Source organism: Prosopis cineraria, unplaced genomic scaffold (genome assembly GCF_029017545.1).
Source record: "Prosopis cineraria cultivar Desert tree isolate PC_DT_omini unplaced genomic scaffold, ASM2901754v1 PC3, whole genome shotgun sequence".
Taxonomy (NCBI): Eukaryota; Viridiplantae; Streptophyta; class Magnoliopsida; order Fabales; family Fabaceae; genus Prosopis; species Prosopis cineraria.
This window is the reverse complement of record NW_026555334.1, coordinates 2,633,561-2,652,597: the sequence shown is the minus strand read 5'-3', so window position 1 is coordinate 2,652,597 and position 19,037 is coordinate 2,633,561. Positions and strand designations below refer to the sequence as shown.

At 34.1% G+C, this 19,037-nt stretch overlaps 3 protein-coding genes across 16 annotated transcripts; all 3 read right to left on the bottom strand.

The window, feature by feature from the left end:
- Window positions 1-324: 324 nt before the first annotated feature.
- On the bottom strand, window positions 325-8,702 carry LOC129304390 (protein EI24 homolog). 4 transcript variants are annotated; one of them, XM_054944025.1, is made up of 12 exons: window positions 8,426-8,700; window positions 8,044-8,109; window positions 6,725-6,875; window positions 6,377-6,429; window positions 5,596-5,730; window positions 5,400-5,463; window positions 5,100-5,185; window positions 4,901-4,983; window positions 3,589-3,665; window positions 3,329-3,444; window positions 1,424-1,522; window positions 325-620 (listed from the first exon to the last, which is right to left on the bottom strand). In XM_054944025.1, the coding sequence occupies exons 1-11, from the start codon at window positions 8,617-8,619 to the stop codon at window positions 1,456-1,458; spliced, it is 1,092 nt and encodes a 363-aa protein (XP_054800000.1). In that variant the 5' UTR covers window positions 8,620-8,700; the 3' UTR covers window positions 325-620; window positions 1,424-1,455. The 4 variants fall into 4 exon arrangements, 3 of the variants coding, with proteins under 3 accessions (XP_054800000.1, XP_054799998.1, XP_054799999.1); XM_054944023.1 differs by having other exon boundaries at window positions 325-623; window positions 1,452-1,522; window positions 8,426-8,699; XM_054944024.1 differs by having other exon boundaries at window positions 1,452-1,522; window positions 8,426-8,699.
- A 1,245-nt stretch (window positions 8,703-9,947) lies between these two features.
- LOC129305754 (uncharacterized) lies at window positions 9,948-19,016 on the bottom strand. 11 transcript variants are annotated; one of them, XM_054945794.1, is made up of 9 exons: window positions 16,507-16,641; window positions 16,281-16,308; window positions 15,454-15,558; window positions 15,235-15,357; window positions 14,201-14,406; window positions 12,260-12,403; window positions 11,345-11,562; window positions 10,938-11,196; window positions 9,948-10,408 (listed from the first exon to the last, which is right to left on the bottom strand). In XM_054945794.1, the coding sequence occupies exons 1-9, from the start codon at window positions 16,531-16,533 to the stop codon at window positions 10,280-10,282; spliced, it is 1,239 nt and encodes a 412-aa protein (XP_054801769.1). In that variant the 5' UTR covers window positions 16,534-16,641; the 3' UTR covers window positions 9,948-10,279. The 11 variants fall into 11 exon arrangements, with proteins under 11 accessions (XP_054801769.1, XP_054801774.1, XP_054801771.1 ...); XM_054945799.1 differs by having other exon boundaries at window positions 16,207-16,308; window positions 16,507-16,624; XM_054945796.1 differs by lacking the exons at window positions 16,281-16,308; window positions 16,507-16,641 and adding an exon at window positions 18,880-19,016 and having other exon boundaries at window positions 15,454-15,552.
- On the bottom strand, window positions 15,234-19,022 carry LOC129305756 (protein WHAT'S THIS FACTOR 9, mitochondrial). Its single transcript, XM_054945807.1, has 3 exons — window positions 18,880-19,022; window positions 15,454-18,011; window positions 15,234-15,357 (listed from the first exon to the last, which is right to left on the bottom strand). Exon 2 carries the CDS (start codon window positions 17,995-17,997, stop codon window positions 16,873-16,875), a length of 1,125 nt encoding a protein of 374 aa, XP_054801782.1. The 5' UTR covers window positions 17,998-18,011; window positions 18,880-19,022; the 3' UTR covers window positions 15,234-15,357; window positions 15,454-16,872.
- Window positions 19,023-19,037: the final 15 nt, after the last annotated feature.

Genomic DNA, 19,037 nt, shown 5'->3' with positions numbered 1-19,037 from the left:
AACAATCTGTGGGCACATGATTATAGGCCCAACAGCCATGGGCGGTGTAAAGGCAAATAAAGAGAGCTTAATATGACATTCAAAGATGATTAACTATGACGTAATGACCATCATAAAAACCGTTTCTAAACATTGAAATTAAAGATAACGAATGGTGATTAAAATGCCCAACACCGCATCTAACTCAGAAACAGAAAAAAGGCCAAATCTCAACTATATTGGTCCGTTATTGTATGTGTGCGCCCAATTTTCTTCTTAACCCATTTACTTGCACAAATTCTCATTTTTTTTTTTTATATATATATGCATTAAGGCATCCTCATGTTTGAGCAATGCAAGACTTCTTTTGATATACACAAACACAAAAACTCCTACATTGCATAGTAATTTGCCTATCTGCAAGATAAAAAAGAAGGCAGCCAGAGTCGATGCGTGCACATCAGCACGAGGGGCCCACCCTATCTCAGCATTGTTAATGGAGTAACAAAAATAAACCTTAATTACAACGAATATGTACAGAGAAGGATAGTTCTTCTCATTAAACAAAAGATAAATAAAACTTTTTGAAGCTGCATAAATAAATATAACAGTCACCCTTCCACTTGTCATAAAGTATTTACCTGCTGCGTTAAAACACAAGACTTCATTACTAAAAATGAATAAAGTGGAAAGTATTTTTATTTAGGAAAATCACACATAAGTCCCAACTAAAAATGAATAAAGTGGCGAGTATTTTTATTTAGGATAATCACACATAAGTCCCACATATGGATTCTAATTTGTAAAGAATCCCATGAAATGTACAAATAACCATGAAGTCCCATAGATTTCAACTGAAAATAATTTTTAGCACACATTTACTAAAATACTTTCCTTTAAAAATTAAAAATTATCTCCCCATGGTTGCTGGTGCTGGAGCTGCTGCCACCTCAGCAGCCAGTCACTGGAGCTGTCACCACCAGTTACCGGATCTCCGGTGCCGATGACCATGGGAGATAGTGTTTAATTTTTAAAGGAGGGCATTCAGTAAATGTACACTTCAAATTAATTACAATTAAAGTCCATGGGACTTTAGGATTATTTGTACATTTCATGGGACTCTTTGGAAGTTTGAATATTTGATCATCAAAATTTGTATAATAAAATTGCCATGAATAAAGCTCAATGATATGGGTCCTCTGTGATTTTTCGTTTTCATTTACATGAATTAGAATATTTGATCATCAAAATTTGTAAAATAAAATTGTCATGAATAAAGCTCAATCATATGAACATGCCAAGTTTTAAGGACCACAATAAGGTCTTTGCCAATAACAAAAAACGCATCCCACACAATGCAAGTAATACCATCTTGCAAGATAGCAAACAAAGTAATAATCAACAACAGATAAAGCATAGAACACAATCAAGTAATAAACAAGACCTTTTGGACAAAATCATGGTGTTCCTACCATATCATCGAGCTTTGTTGTCTCTTGTCCGGTCTTTTTTCCCAAAGGGGAGACGAGATAGCATCCATATCCTACAGAAGAGCCAAACAAGGCACACGCAAAATCAGGTTAAAATGATAAAGATCATTATAAAACTCAGCTAGCAATAATTCTGTGAATTTCATCACACTGCCATAAGCATAAAATTTATTTGGAATTTAGCCAATCTAATCACATACTCCCTCCAGTCCAAAATACAAGCCTCTTTTAAACAATAATCCCCATATCAATAAAATCCTTATTCTCATGAAAATATATATTGTTATCCCTTTTTACTCATAATTCCAATTTATGATGGGCGAGAAGGTTATAAATTCACATACACAAGAATCTAAATTAATAAATACATAGGGTAAAATGGAAAAAAAAAATAATTTACAAATACCAAGTTACTTATATTCTAGACCAAAATTAGGTAAGAGAAATATTTTGGACCCGAACGAGTAAATATATATATATATCTTCTTCTTCTTCTTCTTTTGCGTCGTATATAAAATAATCTAATACTATAGCCATTGCAGGGGAGGAACTTAAACATTCAAAGGTTCAAAGTTAGTTCTGGCCAAAAAAAAAAGGTTCAAGGTCAGACCACAACAATTCTTCATCATGACAAGGTGAACAGAATTAAAGCTCACACATGACAAATCATTGTAGTCATTGCAGGGGAGGAACTTAAACATTCAAAGGTTCAAAGTTAGTTCTGGCCAAAAACAAAAGGTTCAAGGTCAGACCACAACAACTCTTCATTATGACAAGGTGACCAGAACTCCTAAAATATAGCTCACATATGACAAATTATCTTTCAGCCAATGCTTGAAAAATTACTCTCATTAACTGATCTCTTTTAATTAAGAGTCAGCATTAGAGTATTGTAGTAGTTGACAAACACTTGGTCAAATTAGTAAAACAGTTAGGTTTCCATAGTAAGAAACTAAACAAATTTATAATGACTATCTCAAAGAGGCTCATGTAAGGTAATGTTTTCAATAAAACAATGCTTTATTCCCCCACATCAAAATTTTAAGTTTTCATGCCAAGCTTAAACAAGAATAGGCAACTTCTCAATGAGTTTTGACGTTACAAACCAGGATCTCTTAAATTTTTTTTTCCTCGAAAAAAACGAGGAAAATGTGGAAGCCCTTGTAGGAAAAAAAAAAATACTCCCAATAATTCCAAATAGTTCTTCCAGCTGGCATAAAAAATATACTCCCTCCGATCCCTATTACAGGGCACCTTCGACAAGGATTATTTGGCACGTAATATAAAGCATGTGGAGGGTTATTTATTATCATTTTCCAATTTTATTTCTGTTGTAAATTTAATTTTAAGACCTATTATATATTGTGTATCTCTCTCTTTCTATTTTTAACAGGGGTAAAGTTGAATTTTTTTTGCCCCTCCAGTTCAACACATATTTAATAAGTTAACAGTCATTTCTTGGTTTCAATGAAGTAGTTGAAAGCGCCTTATAATAAGGATTAGAGGGAGTACAACTTTAAAAAGAAAAGGTTTGCATATTAATTATAACAAACCAACCTTGAAAGAATTTGCTAGGAAGTCTGTTATTTGCTAGAAAGATTGCATCTTAATTATGTCATGCTATTCAGAAGCAGTATAAAAAGGGAGAGACTACTAATTAATGACACGGGAAGCTTAATGTTGATGAATAACCAATACTTCGGTGCATTTTAAATTATTATTGCATTAACGCGTAATTATTATTGTGAAGATTAAACTTCATTAATCACCAGATTGATGCCTTTTAAGTCGTTAGCCAAGTAGTTAAGCTTGAAAGTGTCATGTCTCTAGAGCAAAGAGATGAGTGTTGCAGAGCTTACAACAGTTTATCTGAGATATAAAATATTGGAAGCCGGCCCACTCTTACGCCTCTCCATTTGCTTTTTTCCAACAATATTTCTTGATCAACCTTGGACCCAGCTGCAGTTAAAACAAACTGAAAAACAAAAGCTACTGTCATTAATTCTTAATAATATAAAATCTGGAAAGGAAAATTAGAAATGCAATAAAAAAATTCAATGTAGGAAGAGAAGACTTTTTTTTCTTTTTTTTTTTTGGGAAGGAGGGAAGTCAAACATACCAGAGGAAAGAGAATAGCCATAATCCCATAACTGACAAGAGGCGAGAAAAAAAATATAGCAAAGACACAGGGGCTTCCTGGAAACAAATGAAACGAAACAGAGAATTTTTTTCACCATATTGCAATGCTATGTTACAATAAAGCAGAAAAGCATGGAAAGTGTTGAACTTGGGGATATTATTCCATTACTCCTTACAGTTTGTAAGTAGGTTGGTCGGTCCCTACAGTTTAAAAACTTTCAAACACATCCCTATCTTATAACGTACTTACAAAGCTAATCCCTAAATTCTAAACAATTAGCAATGGGGCCCTAAGAAAATGACATGGCATGACAACGTTGAAAAATTAGTCATGTGAACTCTTAAATGCAGAGACAACATATAGATACATATATAGATGCAAGTGAGTCAATAAGGTAGATTGAACACAAGTAGCACGTGCATTGGTTAGGAGGATACACACCTCAACATTGCAACTAAAGAAACCATGGAAGAGGCATTCGCATGGCAGCATAACTGCTCAACCTAAGAGAGTCATGTCATGTCATCATCTTTAGGGACTCCATTAATAACAGTTAAGAAGTTTAGGGATTAACCCAGCAACCCTGTTGTAATATAGGGATTCGTTTTAAAATTTTTAACGTATAAAGATCTGCTTTAAAAAACTGACATAAACTATGAGGACAAATAGCATAATTTTCCCCTTTAATTCCACCAAGGTCACAAGACATATGGATTGGCATTGCATTCTGTTCAATGTTCTATGCAGTTTAGTAAATCCCCGATCTTTGCTCCTTTTTCTCCTTTTTAACCACTCCAATCCCCTCCCAGTCACACATTATATCCTTTCAAAAGCAGCCCAACAATTTACTGATTACTGTCACCTCTTCAAAGATATTTGAAATCTAAGTAACCAAGTAAGCACAGTATAGGCATTCAAGACTCCTAAAAAAAAAAAATTTATTTCACATACATATCACTATTATTCACAAACTTCGAGAATATTAACTATTTAATGTACAGGTTGCATAAATTGTAAACATTCAAAAACTGACGAGTAGCAACACACTTCAATATCTTCACCTTGTCTCTAACAGTACCAGCATTTTACAAAGACTGGCTCCGGTTTTACTTCCTAGTAGTGAATATATAGACAATTTGAAAATTTCTTTCCTAAAGCCATAATTATGATTTAATCCATCATCTCTTGAGAAACTGATTGATTTTTCTCTAGTTACCCAAACAGGCATACCCAATAAAGTGAAAATGTAAACAAACTTGAAGATAATTCCCAAATGAAAAAATTATATTACCAAAACCAGAAAAAAATGCCCAGGAGGACTGAAAATAGTCCAGCCTTTTGTCCAAAGCCACTTCATTAAAACTCCATTTATACCTGATGCAAAAGAAAATCTCATTTAGCAAAAGCTTACAAAAAAGGAGAACATAAATAATTTTATACACAACAACAGAGAGAAGACATCTAGAAAAGATGTTTTATAGAGAACATACTCGAAGCAGTAATATGCATACAGCCAGGAAAGAAGTAAAAAATTGAGCACCTTCCCTATAAGAGGTATGAATCCTGTAGCATAGACCTGCATATAAAACAAGAAATTGCTAATTATGCAAACAGAAAAACTATAACAAGGCGACACCAAGTTGATTGCATACTGACACTGAGCACATAACTTTCTTATCAATATTCAAATAAGAATTAAAAAAAAAAGTCAACTCATTTAAAGATACTCAGCACACTTGGAAAATCAAATACAAAAATATGTGTGGGTGTAATGATAATAATTATGTCACCTTGAGGAAGAATACACTCAAAAGGAGTATTGAATAGACCTGCTCTCCAGCCCCAATGATGACCCTGGATTAAGAAAATACAGTAGAGCTCAACCATTCAATGCATGATTTAAACAGAAAGAATTTCCATCACTTATAAGTAAAAACTGAAAACACACTTTAATACAGTATTAAGGTTCCAGGATTCTATACTTACCCTCCCAAACCAGAAAGCCTTTTTGTGTTAGAAGAATTTGCTTTCTCTGATGATTTAGTGTGGCTTGAGCTTTCCTCTACGGTAGACTTGGATCTACCCACTGCATCATACCCATACTTGGCAATGTCATTGTACCTAAAAGCAAAACATTCTTTAAGTATCTGGGTTGACTTGATCAACTCTTGAAATAGTCAAACTGAATTTTGAAGAATTTAAATTCTTGGTCCTGCCATCATTCTAGCATTGAAACATTTATTCTTGCTATTCAAATTTTTTCAAGCACCTAGTCTGAACTGTGACAGAAGATCTACTTCTCAAGTTCTAATTTCAAATGGAAGGATAGTAAAGTATAAGGCATCTTCATTAAAGTTGGACCACGTCACAGAAGTTAAAGACATTCTTTGTTATTAATTAGCGGTTTTAGAAGGAGAAGAAACAAAAAGTATCACGGAAATGGAAATGTGTGCTGTTAGCTGCAGTTTGATGTCAATGACTGAAGCTGAGAGAGTTTCCAAGGATTGCTTCAATGTACAACAAAAATTGAGTTGAGAGTTAAGGATTGTATATTAATGTCAAAGGGTATTGGAGGGTTTTAATTGATTAGTGGTATTCTACCTATTCTGTTTATATCTTCTTCCTAACTGCACTTTTCTGCTCAGTTTATCAAAATTCAATTCCTTATTTATAGAGAAAAACACAAGTACCAAATAACTTGACAACTAGCAACAGCAAACCAGAACAAAAGATGCAAGAGGATGTAAGCTTCGAAGGATAATATTACCAGATGGCGCTTAAAACTATGCTGAACACATATAACGGGTAAAACCAAAAGACCTGTAGGGAACAATCACATGCAGGTTAACATGAGATCCAATATTCAGAAAATCACAGCTTCAAATAAATATAGACAGGCATCTTGAACGTTTCATCAATAACACTCAAGAAGCCTCTTGGTAAGTATACAGCTAGCTTGAAATGATCAAAAAAACAAATTTTGCATAAACACACAAGTAACAAAGAAAATCTAGCTAAATAACACAAAATTCCTTTAAAGATGCCACAAGGCTTGTATTTTTCAAGGAAAAAAAATGTGAACATCAGTGTCTGATGATTGTAACTACATACTTACATAAAAGAAATGAATGAGTCCAAGACGCAAGAAGGAATAAAATTTCAAAGTGCCACCAAAGTTGCACAGTTTATGAGAACCAAATTGCGAGCATCGATCAGGTAATATCCACTGCAATGTCGGGATGACAACTGAGTTCAGGATGGATAAACTGTACAGAGATTTGAAGATGTTCAAATTATTCAATAGAATAATAGACAAGACTATATAATCCACTAACACCTAAAGCATGTAGGCGTCAACCAACAAGTGATAGCCAGGAAAAAAGTATTGTATAACAGAATATCATTACAACAACAACAACAACAACAACAACAACAACAATAAGAAGCCTTTATCCCACTAGGTGGGGTCGGAACATTATAACATCTATTGTCCATGTTCATAATAGATTCAACAAAGTTTTACGTTGGCTGTTGATGGCCTAACACAACCCTCCTCCTTTACCCGGGCTTGGGACCGGATATAAATATAGGCCTAACAGAATATCATTAATAGTAAAAATTTAAGTTCATCTATTTACTAGTCATAACAATTCCTCATATTAATTGACACACACACAAAACACCTGTCATGCTTTTTTAATCATAAAATTTAAAACCTCTCTATTCCCACAATTATCATTGTTTCCCGTCTCATGACTACTGTTCACTCACTGAGAGGAAAGAAAGAGAATGTCAAGAAGGAACAGCACCAAATGTAATATGGAGGTAGATGGATAGAAACTTCTTCCAAACACAAGAATCTACCTGCCTCTTACAATAAACACACTTGAAGTTGCAAGGAAAATATCAACTCGAGACAAGAGAAATCCTCATACAGTCAGTTATCTCAACAACAATTAGTCAATGACCACAAATCACTTAGTTATCCAATGAATACAATTATATAGAGATAAACTGATTCCTTGGAAGCTCCAGCAAAGTTCAAACTGTTATAATATAAAGTATATGCATAATTAGCAGCTTCAATATATCACTTATCATGTAAATTAGACTTTCATCTAATTTAACATGGAACAGAGGAGGAACATAACCATCCTAAAACAAATTGACTCACCATCTTTTTACTACAATGCTTAGCACCTCAACTACTCTAATTTAATGAACATTAGCATTGCAAAAGGCAAAATACCACTTGCAACATGAATGACAGTAGTTTTTTGCTGATAATGTAAAAGTTCAATTCTTGATAGTTAACCGGAATAACATCTTCAGATTTATCACTAACAGATTAACTGGAACTAAATTTGAATATGCATTGTGAAAACTGAAAATATGCATTTAGTCACATTGTTGGTCGAGGCAAAGAGAAATTACCTTCCTAAGAAAATAAAACCATTTAAGAGAAAGCACTGCCCGGTTCGCACCAAAAGCTTTCTAGACCTGTGTCAGAAATTAAGAAGTAAAGCAGAAATCAAATAAACATTATCCGATCAGAGCTCTGTTTGATAGTAGAGAAAGCAAAGAAAAGAAATAACCCAACTGTATAATGACATGGGCTCTACAGCATAAATCAAATTGAATAGATCACAGAAACACGCAACTGACAAAACAAACTTTCCAACCCAGATTAATGTAGAATACAAAATAATGAAAATTGTTTTAATTTTTACTCTGGGTTTCTGGGAAACAAAACAGAAAGTAGAGGGAAAGCCGAGACAGAATAATGCAAAAGAGGACAGATGAGAAAGGGAAGGACCTGAAGCAGAGAATTACAACGCGATGAAGACAACAAGCCTCCTTGAAACCCTCGAGCCATTGAAGAGCCGCTAGCTTAAGTTTCGCGGTCGTTGTACTTACTAGCGACTCTGTGGCTTCCATGGATGATCGAGAGAGAGAGAGAGAGAGAGAGAGAGAGCCTCTTCGCAAATATTCTTTCTTCTGTTTATGCATCAAGTTGCGAACTCATGAACAAGTTTTCCTGAAAAACTATAAAAGCTCGGAAGAAAAAAAGTTACAGGACTGAGAAGATAACTAATAATGAATGATATGCGACAACCTTTGACTTCACGAATCGGAGTTATACACAAGCTTGTATAAACATTAAACAAATATTTCCACTTCACTTCATTAATTAAAATGTCATACAATATTCACATCCGCAAATTTAAAAAGTAAAAATTATAATATCCAATGTTAAAAAAATTGATTATTAAACCTGTTGAAAAACACAGCTTTATAGTTTAATAGTAAAAAAAAATAATAAAATCTCAAATATATAAATGATAATTTAATCTTTTAAAATATCATAATTTTTTTAAAATCTTTAATTATCTTTTTATCATTAATGAATTTATATAAATTATTAAATTACCCTTGTTGAAAATAAATAATTTATAAATTTTTTTTAAATATTCACAACTTTTTTTCTTAGATTCACAATAATGTAACAGCAAATAATAAAAAATTTAATATGTAAAGTTATAATTTACTGTTACATTATTACAAATATAAGAAAAAAAATTATAAATATTTAAATAAAATTTATGAATTATTTATTTTTAACAAAGATAATTTAATAATTTATATAAATTTATTACTGACAGAAAGGTCTCTAAAAATTGTAAGGGAATTATGGCATTTTAAAAAATTAAATTATCATTTATATATTTTGGATGAATTTTATTATCATTTTCCCTTTAATAGTTGCACCATTTTTTTCCAAAAAATCATATATATAATAATAAATTAATATATTTTTAAATACTATACGTTTAAAATAAAAAGAAATAACTATATAATATAAAAATGCATTTTTAAATTTTAAAAATTACAAAATAAAAAAACAATATCCATCAATATTCCACCATTCTAATTCAATATATATATATACACTTATTTCATAATTTATAATTTATAACTTTAAAATATATACATATTTATTGTATATTTGTTCTTTATTGTTTTATCCATCAATACTTAAATATGCATACAAGTCACTTAAGGTAAGTTCAGCTCATAAAGGTGGGATGGAATGTGGATAGAGATCAAGGATTTAAATTCTCCTAATATATTAAAAAATTATTAAGTACATTGAATTCAATTCAGATCCCAAAAAGAGGAGGCTATGGAACTGAACTTAAAAGGGAGGATTTTAGAAGATTTAGCCTTGGTTACTTTGGAGAAATTTCTCTCTTTTTCTTTCCCTTTTCATGTTGGTTCCATGTCCATGCATTGGCATGTGACTTGGCATTTCCGAGATTCGACTTTTAAAACATTGATTTCAAGACAGTAATAAATAGGAGTTTAATATTGGCAGAAGTTAAGGCAAAAAATGCGAGTGCCATTACATGCCATATTATCTTCATGGGGTCTGAATGAAATATATTTGTCGCTTACAAATATGCTAATAACTCACTAAAAGGGCGAAAAAAGTCTATCACACTCGAACCTGGGGCGGAGATATTTGGGTTAGAAAAAAAAAAAAAATCTCATGCTCAATAATCTAGCCGAGGTTCCCAGCTATACCATTCTCCTAAGTTGTCCCTCAATTTTGAGAAGTTAGCAAGCCATGTCTGCACAGTATCCGGTTCAAGTATTTCTCAAGCGAACTTCAAAAATCATACTTGGTTCTTCCACTTGCCAGAATGAAGCATAACATGTCTGCAGTAATGGGAGAGGATTTATAGAAGTTCCAAGATTCAAGCATGAGGCGTTTTCTTGATCCTTTAAAGTGTACAACCTGCATTATAAAATTAATTCCGATACACAAGAATTTTAGTTCAATAATGCTTGCTTGTACTTTAGTCCCTTTGATTTCAGTAAAAGTGCTCCCAACTCAATCCTTCTAGTTTTAAGCAGTGCATATACACATTAAGCTTGATAGAACAATCCGAAATTAATCGGAATCACAGATTGTTAACTTTTCTCCTTCATTTGGATAGGGAGAAAAATAGGGAGGAAGAAAAAATAGGAGGGAAAACTCTTAGAAATAATAAAAAAATTTACTATTTTTGACAATTTTTCTTCCTAGTTTTCTCTTCCCACTTTTCCCTCCATCCAAACCAAACCTCAGAAAACTTCACATCTTCCATAAAATATAAAGAATGCAAATGCACCACTTAAACCAAAGGGAGTGATTGCAACTTATATTTTTCATTTGAACTAAAATGCATCTTTAGCATAACCACAAAGACTAGAAACGAAATTTTAAAAAAAAAAAATCAAGCTTCCAGTGAAAGATCTATTACAGGCTGCAAGGTATATAATACCTTAACATCCAAGGGCATGCCATGAAATTGACCAGCACCCTCAGGTGGCGTCCAGTTGTATATGGCACAAGGTAAGAACAATACCGATGTACCACCAATGTCTTCAGTGAAAGGCAGCGCCTTTGAAAACCTGCTGGAATCAAAACAAGGATGGGACTTTACAACCCAAGCAAGAGCTAATTGATCACCCAGCATCCGGGAAGCTTTCATGAATTTTGAGCTGTAAATTTTCAAAACCTCTTGTAGGAAAAGCTTTGCCCTGCGTTTTCCCCAAATTGTTGAAGTCAAGGATATTATAAAAATAAGGCAACTACTCAGACTATAAAATCTTTATTGTTCTTTTCCCTATTGTTTCAGATGATATATATGCACTTCAAATAAAAATCCAGTTGGATCAATTTACGCACCTCAAAATTGCATCAGCGGTACCCCTCACTGCAATGAATCCTGAATTCAAAGGTTGAGCCTTATTGTTCCTAAAGGTCAAAGCCAGATGAAAATTTTCATGGTCATGGAAAACATGTCCTAAATCATCAACCACTGCTATATCAGAATCAGTGAAGATATAGTGTGTAACATCCCCTGGCCTCTGAGAAAGCTCCTGAAGCTTTGTTTCTAAGAAGCTCTGCAAAACCCCAAAAAAAAAAAAAACAAAGAAAGAAAGAATGAAAAGAAAAAAAAAGAAAGAAAAATGTTATTCGTTTAAAAAATATGAATATTTTCATTTTTCTAGTAAATACACAAAGTAAGATAAAAGAGCACAACCTTAAATAGGATCAGATATATATTGAAATTGACTCTGTTTTATCATTTATTGACAAATAGGATGAATTCTCCTCTTTGGGCAGTAGTATGTACAGAAAAGAAGTAAAAAAGCCACAGAAGTAAGAAAGGGATTGCTCCCTTGCATTTGAGAGGCTAGTTTCTCCTCAATTTCAAAACCTTCCCAGACTCAGATTCACTCACCGCACCTTATATATTTCCCACAGCTTCTCTCACATTTTCTCTCCTCAGCTACCTGGTCCTAACTAGAGTTAGTTATGCTACCCCTTAATTCTCTGTTTGTCCCAGAGGATCAATCTCACCAAATTTATAGTTTTGTTCCCATCAATGGCAAAGTGAAAGAATCGCAAACTATCATAACCAAGAGAAGCCTTCAACCAGTTGAACCACTAGAATTATTATCATGAAACTATTGATTGTGCCAATAAATTATCATACAAAATGGAGGGGAAATGAAGGAAAGATATTGAACGGCATGAAAAGCAACAATTTAGACCTCCAGAAATGCTCTATCTACCATGAATGCAACATGATCTTACAATGTAAGACCTGATCCTTTGAAGCATCAACTTGTCCCGTGAATATTCACCTTGAATAGGATAAAGAAAGACCCTATTTTTGTGCAACGAAAAGTCAGATGCTGGGTCAGTAAGAATGATCACACTGCTCCGGGGCATTGTCACCTGCAAATTTCACACGTATCAAACATTGAATGGAGTCTATAGGTATCATCAGCATTTATAAAAACTCAACCAAATTATCAAATGAAAATGTCTGCTACAGAATGTAGAGACAATATATTTAATCCAGTTACATAATTTAAGCTTTAATTTGAGTAGATTACCAAAAAAAAAAAAAGGTTATCAAGCCTGAAATGAAGTTACTTAATTGATACGCAGACACAATTGAAGGATCTTGCATGCATCATATATTCCAGATTATGAGAGAATATCCTCCCAGGTGCCCACATGCACAAGGCTGAACCCCTAAAAAAATTGATACCATTCACATAGTCATGAGACCCAAAAAGAAAGCGAGAGATTGAAAAACCAATGAATGAAAAGATCATGCTAAAGCTCTAGTTTCAGCATGCATAAGCTGTTTGACATTCTCTAATGACAATAACGGAAAGGTGGAGGACAAATGTTCAATGACTAACCGCAAAATCGCCAACAAAAGAAAAGTAAATGAGCTATGGGACTCCCGGCTTTTGAGAGGCCAGGTGCTCTCCCACTATCGAAAAGCTTGCTGGTTTCTTCCAACAATCCCTTCGGTCTTGCCAAAATTCCACATAGGAAGACCCACATTCTCTCCTCCACTTACATGCCTCATGCAACATAACTCAAGCAAAAAGCCAGAACAAAGACCCAAAAGATTAAAAAATCAGGGCCTATAAGCCCATTAGTCAAATCACGCCACATAACATCCTTGCATTCAATTGCCAGTTCTGACATGACCATTGTCTCTGTTTCTACATCGTGGGCATTAACATGCAAGCCAGTTAGCACAAATATTGGCTTCTCTAATCATATGTTCATTAGTAACACCCGAATCCACATAAGAAGTCTTCTTATATCTTTGGCTATGCTGAAAGCAAGGTGGTTTCTGCTGTGCACTTTCAAGGTATTACTAAGAGCTTCCATAGAATCAAAAAATACCCTTATTTTCTTGTATCCTAGATCCCCACACAAGCTCAAACCTTCCCAAATGCTCATCACCTCAACACTACTAGTAGAGTAAATCCCGATTTCTTCATGAACCCACATCTCCAATTGCCATTCTTGTCACGTATTAATTCTCCACAAGCAGCTTTATTAACTTGACCGGAGAATCATTGGCATCCAATCTAACCCATCGTGGATCCAGACTCCTCCAACTTGTTCGTCCATCAACATGATGCGGTTAAAGGGCTATATCCCTCTCCCGGTTAGTACCAAGCACTTACATCATTGACCTACCCCCAGCCTCACTTTTTAGGTCTTCATTTATTTTCTTCTTCAAATAAACACTTCCTCCCTAGTAAAGGCCCATCAAATGTACTGCATACTTCTTTGTAAAAGTGAAAAGAAAAAGAACCTAGTGGTCTATCCTCTCTTTGCTAATAGTGAAAGCAATTAACTTACTTTGATTGTTATCAAAGGCAATTTGTATGCTTCCAAAGTTAAGTTTAGTTTGAATTCCCCAGGCCATGCTCCAGTATCTATAACATAATAGTAGCCAACAAATGACTAAGTAGTAAAACATAAGAGTGCACATGGCAAAATAAGTAAGGCTTACGAAGGAAATACTATGCAAGACAAAGACGTTACTAATTCCAGTAAGTAAACACTGAAAGTATGAAACCTGGGCATTAACTGGTCCAGAAAGCATTTAATTTTCCACGTAACACATAAGACATTACAGAAACAACATACAACAGATAAGGGAATAAGCTTCTGGTAATATGGCAATAACTTTCACAAATTTTACTTAATAAATACCTGAATGAAGTTAATGAAGACATCTAATACAGCCATTGACCTCTGCACCTTATTATATGAAGAACCCCCAATAACTGTGTTTGATGATCTATCATCTACGTTGCTAGCAGAAGAATTGTAAACAGTAAAGACAGTGACAAATGCAATGTTGTCCTCGACAAGTGACACATTATGAGAAGAGTGAGTCTTGTTGAGAGCTTTTGTTCCTGTGCATTGTTTCAAAAAGGATTAAAGAAGAAGGCAAAAAGTGTCAAAAAAGATGAAATACATTACAAGAATCATCATTTTATATAAAATTAAACAACTGGAACTGTACTTGTGCTATCACATGGGATTATGCGCAATTTTTTAATAATTTAGCATCTCATGCAGTATTGCACAGGCCAATGCAGGTTAATTTAAATAATGAGTTATACAAATGTCAAACGAAAAACATCATGAAAATATAATAACTTCATCAGTGACAGATCTAGAGTAAACAGAACACAACTTATTGGATATAATCATGAAATGAAATCTCTCCTAAATTATATACTTTTCAAATATCAGAAGGCGACTCTGAAATTTAGGACGTGTAAATAATAAAAAAAAACTTAATTCTACAAAATGCTATAAAATTTGACATATAAATAATAACACAAGAAATAGTGATGTTTTCATAAACCAAACAACTCAAATAAGCAGTCAATAAGTGTCAATGCCTGTTAATAATATTTACAAACTAATATTGAAGTATGTATAAGGGAATTGAGTATATCTCAAGATGTCACGAGCACATTTATAATGAATAACAATAAATGTGCAAAAGTAACAATGATTATGAAGTGTCAAGGAAAGAAGCCTTATTCAACAGGATAAAATGTTCCTAGATAACTCGATAATAATATGGCTTTGATTAAGAGGTACCAAAGCACAAGGTCCTGAATTCAAATTACTATTATATAAGCTGTGACTACTAAACAACTGAAAATAGGTTAAAACCTTTTCTCCACCATACATTAAAAATTACTATTTTATAAAAAGAATTGAAGAACCTTGGCATTGTAAACGATTAGGCAAGCCTTGACCAGCAGCAGAACCAAGAACCAGATGATCAAATTTCTTTTGAAGTGTCTTCTGGCGTTCCTGCACACTTGAATTTTGGTGCAACTCCATGACTGATACAATGGGAATGAAGTTTGCAAGTAAGGCCCCCCTTTTAATCAAACAGCAAGATGTTTTTGACAAATAAAAGTGAAGAAGGAATTACCCACCAGATAACAGATGGGGAAGAAAGAAAATAAGAGGAAGACCAAACAGAAAACAACGCCATCCACTGCATATTTTCATTTTCATCCATGCTATGTTCGCATCTGCAGCTGAATGAAGATACAAATAAGTAGAAGTAACAAATAACTGGATCTTGCACTTTTGTTCAATTGAATAAAAGAAATGAACTTGGCAAAATAACACTCAAGTTTGATATCATACCAACACGAAGAAAAAGTAAATTGCACGTAGTTTATCCCTCGAACATCACAAATTTTTTTTTTTTTTGCAAGCTCAACCCGTCACATTAAAGATGGACAACAATCATTAATAAATAAAAGTAAATAACATAAAATTTAAACATACTTTCTCCAATATGTGCTAACATTGAGTGTTAGACCTATACAGATAAATCTACAGAAGAATCACTCTTTCTGAATTATCTTTTATATCATGTGTGCTAGGGAGGGAATTTATTCTTCCTAAACATTCTGAAAAGGACTTCCATTCATTTGTTGTTTTATCATCTATATAGCAGATTAAAAACAGGGGAGAATAATTATTCAGTTTTTTTATGACCATAAAAAAGATAGAAAAGAATGGTTGAAATATATGGAAAATGATAGTATATAAAACATAAATCCATAATTATGTAAGTTCCATGGTAACGTTTCAAATTGTAATATCTCAAACAGAAGCCAGAAACATCATAATTACATTCCAGATGGCTCTTAATAGAATAGAATGAGGAAACGTGCTTTTGGAATAGGTCATGAACTATCCAAAGTAGAATAATAAATCAGCCTATAAGATGGTCCAGCTCCTGATATACCACAAGAGAAGCACTGGCATCCATTTCCCTGCACTCATATTGCAAGCTCTTAACATAGCATGTAGCAAGTTGCCTTAGATGTTAAGTGCAAGTCATCATCAAATGTACTTTTCCAAAGGATCAAGAAATCAGCTGTAAATGAGGATGCCACAGCAATTGGTAACAGAAGTGCTAAAAACATTTCTTTTATAGCAGCGAAGTGGCAACTAATTCAGCTTCCACGCACCTCAATTAATCCACCTCCTTGTCTCATTCAAAGGCAAGCCATCCATGCCGAGACTAAAGGATTTGCAAGGAAATTCATTGTGGCCTGGTCTAAAGAAATTAGCAAAGCTAGAATTCAAAACCTATAGCAATCCACCTAACCACATATTACACACCAAAATAAAGTCAATCACTTGGGAATGTGGAATTGCAAACGAACTTGGAGTTGAAGGGAGTAACCCTCCAGTTCTGACAGTAGGAAATTACTACATTGTTAACTTCGATCAACATCTCAGTAATATCACAAGAAGTCCATATCTTTATTTTGAAAACCATGCCCAACTGTCAATTTAATTAGTTGAACTGGAATCTTGTCCAGGCTCCATCCCTAAGTTTTAACTTCTTGACTATCCTTCAACTTAGCAGGTTTAAGGCGATTCTCAACTTTTGTCATTAGGTGAATGTACCAATATCTCGTATTCATTAATGGATGTTTTTCAACCAAAAAATCCTTTCTATAAGCCTCCCTAAGCACCACAGTCTGAGTCTTAATCTTATTAGAAATGTAAAATATTCCAGGGTGATGAACCAAAGCCTTCCTAAACCTTTCCTCCAACCCCAAACAGCCTCCTAAGCACAGAAAATTTTTTCTCTCTGTCTTCTTAGATACAAGAAGCCAAAGTAATTCATGCAAAATCGCCACTACCCACTTCTCAGCCTGGTCACTATTTGGCTCAAGATGAAATGAATTTTCATAAGGAGAAATATAAGGCAATGATTGCCACTCCTCAACCCAAGTCTTCACCCTCTTCTCCAAATCAAAACCCTTTGGCAAACACATTGGGAACGCAATATCATGCCTTCTTTTTCCCCCACCATAATATGAGCTCATTGCCCTCCTCTCCAACTCAGAAACAGCAAGCTCCTTTCTCCAGGAAACAATCTCCAAAGCAAGCACCTCTTTCCCTGTCAACGGATCTTCAACTTCACAAATGTCAAAGTAATCAGGGTAATCAGCCAAAAGTGCTGTTATGTAATCATGAGGAAGACCTAGATCCCACTTGAACTTGTCAATTACATAAATGGGCAATCTTGAAATTCCAGCAAGCATTAGAAGCCTTGTGAGCCTCTTAACAATATCTTGGCGGATGGTTACAGAGCTGTGAATGGCCAATTCTTCTTTGTGGAGGGCTAAGGCTGGAGAAGTAAGCTTGACATGGGGAAGTAGTCCGGGTCTGGGTTGGAATTGTATGAAGATTGAATGGTATTTATCAATGAATTTGGCTGTTGTGGTGGGAAGATTGAGCGGGGATTTAAGCAGAGAAATAGTGGAGAGGGGAAGACATTCGGAAGGAGATGAAATAATATGGTTCATAAGGAAAATTGCCTGTTTGAGATTCTTCTCTTTCTCCACCACAGAGTCAAGATATGGGTCTCGGACCCATTTGACTTTTGCATTCACAAAAGTTCGGAAGAAGTTGAGCTGGTATGGAAGTTTGGAGGACAAAGCCATGAATCACCAGCTCACTGCCAGGAAGTTAGAATGAAAGTTAACATATTTAATAAGGAAAAAAATTTCCATACATCAAAATAACACTTTTGTACACAAAATAAAATTGTAGAGTATCATATTGCATAATATCTCCTTGTCTAACTACTCCTTGCTATGGAGGACAGCGTTACTTTGTCTCCATTTTGATGAGGGAATTCAGATGCAAGACAATATAATTATATAGATGGAGTAAATGTTTTGTAAAATTAGAAAACCAAAGTGATAAAGCTAAAATACTAATTCAAGAACAAAATTTTATGTTAAAAATATATGATATGGAATTAAAAACATTCATAAATTTCCTTAATAATAATACAAACAAAAGACCAAAGTTAAGGCAGCCATAGGCGGACCTATATTACATAATCATTGAAATATGCATAGTTGATATATTAACCTTTTAATTTTTGTTCCAGATACTTTGACACAACTCAAGCCATGTCATTTATAAGATCTTACATTACAAATGCCTTGAGAATTTTCTAAATTTATGGCAATGTAAAGAGATTAATAAACAGAATGCCAATACACAACAAATCCAACATTGCAAAACAACACAATCCAAAGCATACAAGTCGCTAGTAATCAAAATGAAGAGGGAAGAAGTATAATACCCAATTCACACCATTCAAGCAAAAACTAGTGGAAAAAAAAAAAGGAATTAAATTCAATATGTGAACATTCCCAAATTCGAAAGCGTCAATATTCAAACGATTGCACGACCAGATTCAAAGCCAGGTTAAAATGAAAATTTTAAAACAAAGCAAGAGCAACCACGCCAGGAACAGATGACACGGGGAACAAATTAAAGATTCAAAGCCCGATTGAACAAATCAATCTCACCGGGTTTTGGGAAAGCCATAGAGTTCGAAACCTTCTTCACTACTTGCATCAGAACAACCACGCAGGGCCGACAACGGTGGACGGCGTCCAACGGATTGTGGAATGCTAGCTCGTCGACGACGAAAAAAGAGATCCGCTGCTCCTTAGTACTTGCTACG

Excerpts from the sequence above, each read along its gene's own strand:
- LOC129304390 (XM_054944025.1), bottom strand. The coding sequence starts at position 8,619 with ATGCATAAACAGAAGAAAGAATATTTGCGAAGAGGCTCTCTCTCTCTC. Across the intron at positions 6,430-6,724 it reads GACTCATTCATTTCTTTTAT|GTCTTTTGGTTTTACCCGTT; the intron begins GTAAGTATGTAG and ends TGTTCCCTACAG. Across the intron at positions 5,731-6,376 it reads ATAGTTTTAAGCGCCATCTG|GTACAATGACATTGCCAAGT; the intron begins GTAATATTATCC and ends TTTTGCTTTTAG.
- LOC129305754 (XM_054945794.1), bottom strand. The coding sequence starts at position 16,533 with ATGAGACAAGGAGGTGGATTAATTGAG. Across the intron at positions 16,309-16,506 it reads AAGGAGGTGGATTAATTGAG|GGAAATGGATGCCAGTGCTT; the intron begins GTGCGTGGAAGC and ends ATATGAGTGCAG. Across the intron at positions 15,559-16,280 it reads ATGCCAGTGCTTCTCTTGTG|CTGCAGATGCGAACATAGCA; the intron begins GTATATCAGGAG and ends ATCTTCATTCAG.
- LOC129305756 (XM_054945807.1), bottom strand. The coding sequence starts at position 17,997 with ATGGCTTTGTCCTCCAAACTTCCATACCAGCTCAACTTCTTCCGAACT.